This window comes from Megalops cyprinoides, chromosome 16 (genome assembly GCF_013368585.1).
Source record: "Megalops cyprinoides isolate fMegCyp1 chromosome 16, fMegCyp1.pri, whole genome shotgun sequence".
Lineage (NCBI taxonomy): Eukaryota > Metazoa > Chordata > Actinopteri > Elopiformes > Megalopidae > Megalops > Megalops cyprinoides.
Genome location: NC_050598.1, coordinates 6679082 through 6690000, shown reverse-complemented (window position 1 = coordinate 6690000; position 10919 = coordinate 6679082). Strand labels below are relative to the sequence as shown.

Below are 10919 nucleotides of genomic sequence, written 5' to 3'. Positions count from 1 at the left end.
TGTTTTCAAACCAGGCACAGGCGACCCGAACGACTGAAGGTGCGCAGCGGTTAACCGTGTGAGGAGGTGACGTAAAGCACGCATCTGCGATTAGGTAACGCTAACAGTGCTAACAGCCACTGTGAGGGGTGACAGCAGTGTGGTTAACACGTATTTGCTGCACATGTATAGACTGCAATAATGTGCATGTGCCAAAAGCAAAAGTCAGCCTTCTGACTGGAAGCGTTGAGTCTGCAGTGATGTTGCACAAGTGCAAGTGATAACACGACTCTTGTCATGACTGTTTTCAGTGGGAGCGTTTTTTCCTGTGGGAGGTACTTTTTTAAAAACAAGTAGCAATTTCAATACTACTAACACATGCAAGCATTTATAGATGGGTGTGGCTGCTTAATACAGTGTTCTATACAAGAGTAGTCCATAATCTACTGAATTAATGAGGTACACTGACAGCACTACGCCCATCACAGAGCTTACTAATGCATGCTGGCAGATACCCCATTTTACATAGCTCACTAACACACACTAAAACCCCTACCCTGTCTCTTCTGCTCACACCGCCCCACCTCCTGTTCTTACTTCCCCCTTCCTCCTTTCCTCACCTCCTTGGTGTCCTCCTGCGGCTGGTCACTGAGCTGCAGCTGGAAAAGGAAGTTGTGCTCCTCCAGGGCGCTGAGCATGCTGGGAAGGTGGCAGGACAGGCTGTCCATCCGGTAAAAGGACGCCATGGCGACCTCACCTGACTGATGGCTGCGGAGGAAAATGGGAGAAGTGTTCACTTACGTTTATGCTTAAATGCACTTGTCTGGCAGGCGCTCTTACCCAGAGAGACTTGAAAGGTCCACTAGGGTACATGAACACATCAGAACAGAATGCATGATAGTGACTGTAAAATGGTACTACAATGACAACAGTCCTATTCTCAGAGGTGGAAAACTCCGGCTTCAGAAAGTAAAAGTCCTGCCACGTATTTGTTCCACCCATGCACTACACCAGCTGAATTTAATTAGCACAACTCTTCAGCCAGGTAGAGGAGCTAATTAGTGAAATCACCTTTTTTGGTGAATGGCTAGAACGAATACATGGTAGGACTTTTACTTTCTGAAGCCGGGGTTTTCCACCTCTGCCTATTCTAAAGAGAACAGTAAAAAGGTGTGCAATGCGGGCAGGCCTGGTGCCAGGATGAAGTGACTGAGGGGGCAGTTAAAAATGGTGAGGGGGCAAACCTTTTTATGTAGTAAAACAGTAGGTTATCATCCTGCTATGCCTATTTCTGCATTTCTTTTTTATCCTGTGGGTGGCAATATAGTGGCGTTTTGACTAGATGCGAACAATTCCCTACCTTACCTTTTCCATGTGTTTGTGTGTCATGGCCATAATATGAAATAGGAATATTTGGGGCAGATTGCCAGGTCACCACCTAAAATTGATCTGGTGGTAGGTTTAATGAAATTCATTGATTTAACCATGCAATAGCCTCTGAAAAGCTAAATAACAACAACACAAGACTACTGTTTCAAAATCAAATAATACATTTATTTCACAGCAGTGGTGAAGCCAGTATTAAACCTGAGTGTCCTTGCACAATTTAGGAAATCAGAGCACTCGGAACGTAGCAAAATAATAGAATTTATGAGCGATTCTAACCACTGAGAGATGACTGCTAAAATCAAAATGGAAGTTAAAAAAAATATATGATCAGATCGTTTTGTCTGTCTTTCTGCTCATCCCATGCAGCTCTCTCGGTCTCTCTCCCTCTCTCTCTCTTTGCCCGAAACTTCACTTCCCTGTCGTTTCCAACAAGTATTCCAACGTTTCCAATATTTTTGTTGTTTTTGCTATTTTTCTATGGGGTACATAAAACTTAAACTAGGGGGGCAGAAAATACAACTGAGTGGGCAAAGCCCCCTCTTGCCCCCTCGTGGCGCCGGGTGCGAATGCAGGAAAGCTCGGTAAGGAATGCTGACGTATGTAAATGACAGTGTGGATGACAGAGCCGCTCACGCACCAGACGTTATCGACGAGCAGGACAGACCCGTCGGGCATCATGGGGAGGTAGGACGCGTTGAAGTTGGGCAGAATCCGCACGTCACGAACACACACCTCTTCCTGGGAACACGCGTTTAACACTAAGGCCGGGGGAGAGAGAGAGAGAGGGGGAAAGAGGGGAGAGAGAGAGAGAGAGAGGGGGAAAGAGGGGAGAGAGAGAGAGAGGGGGAAAGAGGGGAGAGAGGGGGGGGGGGGGGGGGAAGAGAGGGGAGTGAGAGAGAGAGGGGGAAAGAAGGGAGTGAGAGAGAGAGGGGGAAAGAGGGGAGGAAGACAGAGAGAGGGGGAAAGAGGGGAGAGAGAGAGAGAGAGAGAGAGGGGGAAAGAGGGGAGAGAGAGAGAGGGGGAAAGAGGGGAGTGAGAGAGAGAGGGGGAAAGAGGGGAGGAAGACAGAGAGAGAGGAAAAGAGAGGAGAGAGAGAGAAAAAGGGTGAGAAAGACAGAGAGGGAGATGGAGGAGAGAGGGGAGGAAAGAGGGAGGAAGATAGAGAGAGAGAGAGAGGAAAGAGGGGAGAGAGAGAGAGGGGGAAAGAGGGGAGTGAGAGAGAGAGAGGGGGAAAGAGGGGAGTGAGAGAGAGAGGGGGAAAGAGGGGAGAGAGAGAGAGAGGGGGAAAGAGGGGAGTGAGAGAGAGAGGGGGAAAGAGGGGAGTGAGAGAGAGAGGGGGAAAGAAGGGAGAGAGAGAGAGAGGGGGAAAGAGGGGAGAGAGAGAGAGAGAGAGGGGGAAAGAGGGGAGTGAGAGAGAGAGGGGGAAAGAGGGGAGAGAGAGAGAGAGAGGGGGAAAGAGGGGAGAGAGAGAGAGAGAGGGGGAAAGAGGGGAGAGAGAGAGAGAGGGGAAAGAGGGGAGGAAGACAGAGAGAGAGGAAGATAGAGAGAGAGAGAGAGAGAGAGAGAGAGAGAGAGAGGGGGAAAGATGGGAGAGAGAGAGAGAGGGGGAAAGAGGGGAGAGAGAGAGAGAGAGGGGGAAAGAGGGGAGAGAGAGAGAGAGAGAGAGAGAGGGGGAAAGAGAGGAGAGAGAGAGAGAGGGGGAAAGAGGGGAGAGAGAGAGAGAGGGGGAAAGAGGGGAGGAAGACAGAGAGAGAGGAAAAGAGAGGAGAGAGAGAGAAAAAGGGTGAGAAAGACAGAGAGGGAGATGGAGGAGAGAGGGGAGGAAAGAGGGAGGAAGATAGAGAGAGAGAGAGAGGAAAGAGGGGAGAGAGAGAAAGAGGGGGAGAAAGACAGAGAGAGGGAGATAGAGGAGGGAGAGGCAGAGAGAGAGGGAAGGGCAGAGAGAAAGAAAGACAGAAAGGGGGGAGAAAGAGACAGAGGGAGAGGGAGAGAAAAAGGGAAAAGAGAAAAAGGGCAGGGCATCAGCACAAACACACTTACGCAGTGCTGCTGTTTCCACAGGGTACTATTACATGGGCAGACAACAAAGTAGTGGTCGTGTCTAGTGTTAATGAAATGCTGAGCTTACCAAAAAAACAAGCAGAAAAAAACACTGTGTGCATAACCTACACTAGTGACACTGACGTAATACGTTTTCATAACAGTTTTGTCATTTTTCCATAATTTACACCCATTTCTCAAGGGCAGGCTGATGGGGCCAGTCGCTGTGTGTCACACACACACGACTCCACGACTCCTCAGAGAACCAAAACAAGGCACAAGAATTATACACAAGAGGTTATTACACTCCACGCTTTTGCAGCACACGTGTGAAGGGCTTGCTAGCAGTTTAAAGGCATAATAAGGTCCAGCACAGACCTTTGCTGGTACAATCACTTCCTCTTTCATAAGCCCCGTATCTCTAACTCTAACGCACACAACTGGAGATAAAACCCTACACATACGCTGAGTCTGTCACTATTATTGATGGCAGGTCATATAAATGCATCCAAAATCTGCTCCCTTGAAACCAGGGGGAGCGCACTGAACACAGCTCACTACATATAAGAGTTCCTGCGCTACTTAAAGGGACAGCAGCATGATTTTGAACTGTTGCACACTGAAAGCCAGACAAACTGCTCCTTTGAAAAGAGACTTTTACTCAGGTAAGTCCAGTTCCAGTTTGTGCAACATCTTGACTCAACACTCCACAACCTGGGGGTTAGCAGACTTTGAGAATCATTGACACCCCCTCACCCCCCCCCTCACCCCCCCACCCAGCAGAGCTGCCCCTTACCTTTTAGGACGGTCAGGTGCTTCCCTGACACGGTCATCTGCTGGCACCTCACGGTAGGGGGTGGCAGAACAGTCAACGTGGTGCTGACTGTTTCCGTAGGGGAAAGAAAGACAGGCAGAGTGACAACAGGTTAAAACAATGGTGGCAGCATTGGCGGGAATATTCTTTCAGCGTTCATCAAGATGTTTAAAAAAAAAAAACACACATTTTCAAAATAACTTCTGCCACCCTCCGTTAACTTGAGAGAGGAAAAGAGAGCTGCAACTGATCACGCTCTTGACCGGAACACAGGGTGCAAGGCTAATCTGAGAGCAGGGGTGGAATTAGCGCTGCAAACACCTAGCGGGTGTACTTTGCCAGTTAGCGGCTTAGCGCAGTGCAATAGCCTCTGATAAGAGCTGGAATGGCTAAATCTGCTATGCACGGAGGGGGGCCATTTACACCCGTGGAGAGTGTCACATATCCCTTCACTGCTCGTACCCAGTGGGAAAACTCTACAGTCACAGTGCGCTTGAACCAATCAGACTAAAGGTTGCAGATTCTCGGATTCTCTGCCTCTTTTTAAATGCCAAGAATATAATGGTGCCATGATATTTGAGATTCAACATTCTGTATAGTTAAAAAAAAAATACAAGAGGAAACCCTATGCCCTGTAGAGAATTCTCAGACACTCTGCCATGTAGTGTGTGATAGCCATGTCCTGCCCCTTTAACAGGAAGTGACACTAACCGGACTGAACATACCAGCGCTGTTCTGAGGCGGGGCCACTCATAACCACTTGCGGGCATAATTCCTTAAGGGTTTCAAATGAATCAGACGCTAAAGCACCAAAAAAAACTTCTTGGTCTGTAGCCTACATAAAAAAGTCAGCTAATAAAAGACTGATTTTGCTGGAACCATCCATTTTGATAAATATTCATTTAAAACAGCCAGTGTCATGGGAGGACACCTAATTCTAAGCTTTAATGAAAGGAAGCACTTCTGAACATTTTATTTTTTACAAACTATCTGCTGTGATCAAAAGTGGATAGGTGTGATCGTTCTGAAAGCTCTGGGGCATGTAACCATAGCAACACACTCAATCACTAAACTGCCTGGCCATAGCCTCTACCACGTCATCAAATCCGAACATGACACATTACATTTCTACTTTTTATTTTTTTAACAAAACAACTGAAAAAAGAGAGCAAGACCACAATGCATTGCTGGCATGACCGTAAAACAACCAGCTGAATGAATCCCCACATGCGGTTGAATCATGCAGGCACAGCATAAGAAACGGTATGAAACAGAAGAAAGCAAATGTTATCACTGCATTCATTAACACAGTCACTCCCAGTTGCAAACGTGCTCGTTCGGACAAAAGCATCGAGTGTGTCTTTAAATGGCTGCTGTGTACTCATTGTGGTCAAATGGTAATAATAATGTCTGTGTAAAAAATAGATATTTGGGAGGTGGGTTTTCAGTGGACTTCTTTCTGCAGAGGCATTTTAATCAGACTGCATCTAGCTGGTCCATTGAAAATCCTTGTTCCTTACTGTCATTATAGCAGGTATCCATATCCCTACCCTTCTCATCAATAGCTTTTAATAGCTTTTTAAAAGCTGAGAATACAAGGTAATGCTTTCATATAATCTAGCCCTCATACAAAGCCCAGAATGCAACATTCCACCTCTGTTTCTCTCTGCATGTTCTAGAAAAGTACAGTTTGACTGTCACATTCCATTTTAAATGTACGAGTATGTCCAGTAGTGTAATAATATCTGAATTTAATTTTACATCTTTTTTTACATCTTGAGAACTACTTTCACTATGGAGCGGTAAAGCCCATCCTTAGTGCTGACCCACCACACCAGCTGTTCTCTCATTGGCAACCCCACATAACAGAGCCCTGCTCTGATTGGCTGACTGACCCTGGGCCTTGAAGGTGTTCAGGTCGTGGCGGAAGGTGTGGGTGGGGCTGCGCTGCTGCAGAATGGTGAGGTATCCGTGCTCCCGAACCTCCGCCTTCTCCACGTCCCGCTTCCACACCGTCACTATGATCTGGGATTTCGATTACACACAGATTCAGAACCCCTGGGCGCTGTTCGGTCATGACGGATAGCCACGCCGTCAGTGCTGTAATAGGGCCGTTCCATGTGAAATCGCCCTCATTTTGGCATGACCCACTCAGACTTCCTTGACATTTGGCTCTTACTGCGCAGTTAACTTGGAAGAAGGCCTGACTTAAGAAATGGTATTTTGGCCTTCCTGGGCTTCTGTTAGGACCATGTTGCATTTTGTACAGATGTAGATAAATTCCTATTGTAATTTTTTATTGATATATCTTATTATTTACTTTTTTGGTATACTGTTATGTATGCAATTGTTAGATCACAGCAAAATTTCAGATACAAAAATAGAAAGAAGATAAACACAGCCTCAAAAAGGTCACCTCAACAGGACAAATATGTCAATTTTCAAGAAAATCTGTGTGGGGTCATGACAAACTCGTAAACCTCTCACAGAAGGCCCCGATACAGGCATATTCACACAGACACACCTCTTCACACCATCACAACAATGTGACATGTAAAAAAAACCCTAATCAATTTAATGGTTGCACAAACTTCTCATTGACACACACTGCAACACACTGCTACATATTAATATGTCAGTCTCTGACAGACACACATTAGGAACCCCACTGCCATTGATGTAGCATACATGCAAATATAAGGCTAACACTGGCTATGTGACGTATGCAAACTGAATCATAACACAAGGTACACATTGACATTGAATAAACACACTCTGCACACTACATTATAGAACACAAACATCACGTTAACACTCATTGTCATGCTTATCTAGAACATAAAAAGAAGACCAATGAATAACCAGACAAGACAAACAGAGAGGAGCTGATATTGGGGGCATAACACTTCACTGGGGAAAAGCACACAGAGAATAGGCATAGTGTTTCACTGATCTAGGGTATGAGCACAACTGTAGGTGTGTTATCTCCTGATCCTAGTACTGTGGAGCATAGTGATTAAAAGACCTTACAGTGCTTTGGAAGTGATAATACACAAGCAGGAAAGTTTAACCAATGACCAGAGAGGATTATCACACTATTCAATAGTCATCTGGGACACAGAGAGACAAATACTGTCAACTACATTAGTTGCTACTAGTACTGTGACACTGATGAACAACCCCTGACCTATGACCTCTTACCTTAACCTTGAGAGTGCTGACAGGGAGTTTGTCGAGAGACACCGTCAAGGGGAAGATGACCTCATCTGTCAGTACCACTGGCTCATCCAATGGTGACTGAGAGAGAGAGATAACACTGTTTCAGAATTTAAATTAAAGAAAAGAAACTCAAAGATGGACAAACAGAACTACACAGAGTATGAGTTGGGAAAGGCTTAAAGCTTCCTTGTGATCATGAAAATTCAGCTCAAGTTCAATCAAAACCAAACTTGACAATAAGGTCTGCTTAAAGGGCATTTAGGCGTCTTTGAAGAAAAAACAGTTGTTATTTTATGCACAGTAAGGGCTCTGAAGCTAATGTCCAAAATAAAAGTCAACACATATTTGGAAGTAAACCTGAGGAATATGTTTAATCAATGTGGTCAATACCAAGCACGGCAGTTAATTTACACAAAACAACCCTCTGCCTTCTATACAGGCACACAACAATCATACCAAATTTTTCATATATCTGTTAACCAATATTTGTTAATTTCAGTTTCATTATTGAAAAATTACTCTTTGCCGTTCAGTGTAGACTTTGTTTCTAAGTAGTTCAGGTGTATGCACCAATTAAGACGTTTTGCATGTTGACATGTAAGTGCTCAATATCCCTTTTCATTGAATGGTCAATGCACTTAGGTACTTAACCTAAACTGCATTCCAGCAGACTTCTTGGGCCTTGAGAAGCCCTCGGGAATTGGCGTGCCATGACAGGTTACATCATCGTTGTCGATTGCAAACAAGTCATCTCAGAAATGTAATCAAGGGGTCTTAAGATGTAGCTGCCGTTCAATTATATGACTGCCTTAAACGTCAGACGTTACATTAACATGCCACAGCACGGACGGGTAAATAAGATACACCTGAAAATGCAAGTCTTATACAAATAATGTGACTAAAATTTAAGGCGGGATGCAAATCGGAAATCCTTGCGGCACTCGAGAAATGCAAATGTTCTTCAATGCAAAACTTTGGTGTCCCGCAGTAAGTATGAACCATAGAACGAATATCAGCGAAAACCTGGTGTCTTCTCACAGATGCAAACTGACGATGGCATCACCTTTAAATATCTGTACAAACCCAGTTGTGCGTATATATTAGTTTAAGCCAATGAATAGCCTACTATTTGATTTTCTTTGCAGTACGTGGAATGAGACTGGAAAGTATTGTGGAAACTACGGTGCTACCACCCCTGAGCACTACTGATGTATCCAATTTAATGAGCCCTTTTAGGGTTTTAGGTAGTTATTGCAGCCAAATAGTCTGAGACAAAAAGCCATACAATGTTTGTGAATGAATTAACACGCTCGTTTGTTTTAGAGGGCGTGCGGCTGATTTCCAAATCCATTTGTAGCAAAGCGGGAGGGTTTAACTCCACTCGTAATAGGTTGCTGGAGGTTATGTTAATCCAGCCGTCTTTCTCATCCGTCAATCGGACGCTGTGACACAACCAAGCCATTACTCAAAAACAACTGCATCCTAACGGCCCATTAGCGTCAACATTATGCTTACGAACTGAGCTTTTTATCTAAATGCAGTTGTCCGTTTCATTACACGCGATTTGACACGTCTTTGTTGTAGACAACTAGCTATACAGTTTCCTTTGATGGGGAGACTGCCTAGCTATAGTTGCTTGCAGTTTCAGTAAGGGAAAGCCTACTCGTGCCTACCTCACAGAGCGATTTGCTCACATTACAGTAATGACTAAATCCATGAATACGTTCATGAATTCGCTAGCATAAATGACTTGTTATGAGCACGCTGGGTTGCTAATACAATGAAGTCTAGCATATGTTCTTCTTACAGAGGACAGGAAATGTTGACTTCCTAGTTTGCTAGTAGCTACCGAACACAAACCTCAGTGAGTATTTGATTTAAAATATTTCCCTTCCTTGCATATTTCGACTTGTCTTTACCTGCAGCGGAGCCCTGCGATACTCCCGCCCGCCACTGCCCGTGTTATTATGTATAAGAAGCGGCTTGCAATCCCTGAAGCCACGGTTCCTCCCGTCCCCTCTGCCCGTGCTTGCTGCTGCAGTATCTTCGTCATCGGCCTCCTCTGCACCCTCGTCTCCGCTGCTCTGGTAGTCGTGATAGGGCTGTGATCGCTGTCTGCTTTCACCAGGGCTGACACTGGCAACAGCGCACAGAGACCCCGCCAGTTCTCTCCAAGCGCGACCGCTGGTGCACTCCGACCCGCCGACACCTGCTCCCCCACTCCCCGACGCATCCCGACAGCGCAAAACAAGCAAGAAGCGGACGGTCTCGCCGAGGTAGAGATGACTGCGACGTGGAAGGGTCCGGTACCTTGCCGGGTCTGATAAGTCCGAGATGGGAACGGCAGGAAAATACATAAAATACTCGCACTGAGATTCCATCATTAAAACCATCGTTAAAATAAATAGCCAGCTAGCTACAGATCGCTGCTATATCCGGGATGAATACACCTTCGTCTTCTTTCCCTTTTGTGTTCCCTGTTTCCACCTATGCGCTGAGAAATAATGAGTACTCTTTTTCGCAGCGTGGTATTTTGATGAATGGCAGCGAGTGAAGCTTGCCTTTATTCAGTAACAATCGCAATCATTTCGACTACGAGTCATTTTGTCCCACAGTCACAACCCAGACCCACCGACACTGCAATACAGGCCAAAGCAGTACAGCGTCGAGAGGCTGCAGTAAGATAGTAGAACAGGGTAGAGCAATCAATAATCGAACAAATATGTACACAAGAGCTGTCACTGTACGAGAGGGACTAAGCGGACGCCTCTGGCGACACTGAGTGACTACCGCAGAAGTCGTTGGGGTCGTTTTACGAAGTCGCATAAGATTCAAACCCAGCCGAACTTCGAGTAACCGTGAATATTTGTACTATTGTACATGACAATTTTAAGATTTAATGACATATTTTAAGTTTAAGAAAATGTATCTTGCATGACAGTTGAGACACAATTCATTTTAAAGTTCTTAGGAGGAACTAACAGAAATAACTGCACATTAAATCATACATTAATCGCAGTAATGTGCTAATGGAACTTTCATAAAGTTCCAACGTTCTCTGAAATCTGTTGATCAATGGGCTTGGTGATTTCAGTTAGCAATAATACTGATCATCTGAATATACTGAAATTTAGATTTATCATTTATTGTCATGCGGTATTTGCATTCACCTTGCAGGGAGGTTATCTGAGATGGTGTTGGACCTATTTAGTGTTTTAGGTAGTAGGCTGTATCACCTGCAAGCTCATGTGGTGTCACCAGAAGTGTCCTCTTAGTATCTCTGTTTGCTGAAGTTGACATAAGTGCAGTGCAATACTGACATGAACAAGCCAAGATGACACTATGTCCAACACATCAGTTTTCATTCATGGACTGAATTATATTTTATTGTTTAATTGTCCATACTGGTGTGCAGTGTAATCTGTATTTTCCATAATTTACTTTAAAATGTTTAAGTTTTATTAAGTTCATTCATTTC

The 10919-nt window shown here is 44.8% G+C and overlaps 1 protein-coding gene across 2 annotated transcripts in view; it reads right to left on the bottom strand.

The window, feature by feature from the left end:
• The window catches only part of trappc14 (trafficking protein particle complex 14), a 13395-nt gene extending 3316 nt beyond the window's left edge, over positions 1 to 10079 (bottom strand). Inside the window, exons 1-6 of one of the 2 annotated variants that reach the window (XM_036548586.1) lie at positions 9361 to 10079; positions 7424 to 7519; positions 6118 to 6247; positions 4205 to 4291; positions 2006 to 2126; positions 600 to 747 (exon numbers count right to left, since the gene is read on the bottom strand). In XM_036548586.1, coding sequence (XP_036404479.1) covers positions 600 to 747; positions 2006 to 2126; positions 4205 to 4291; positions 6118 to 6247; positions 7424 to 7519; positions 9361 to 9834 — 1056 coding nt within the window. In that variant the 5' untranslated portion in view covers positions 9835 to 10079. Of the gene's footprint in view, positions 1 to 599; positions 748 to 2005; positions 2127 to 4204; positions 4292 to 6117; positions 6248 to 7423; positions 7520 to 9360 lie in introns of those variants that run through there. The other variant, XM_036548587.1, reaches the window with a different exon arrangement.
• Between the last annotated feature and the right edge of the window lie 840 nt (positions 10080 to 10919).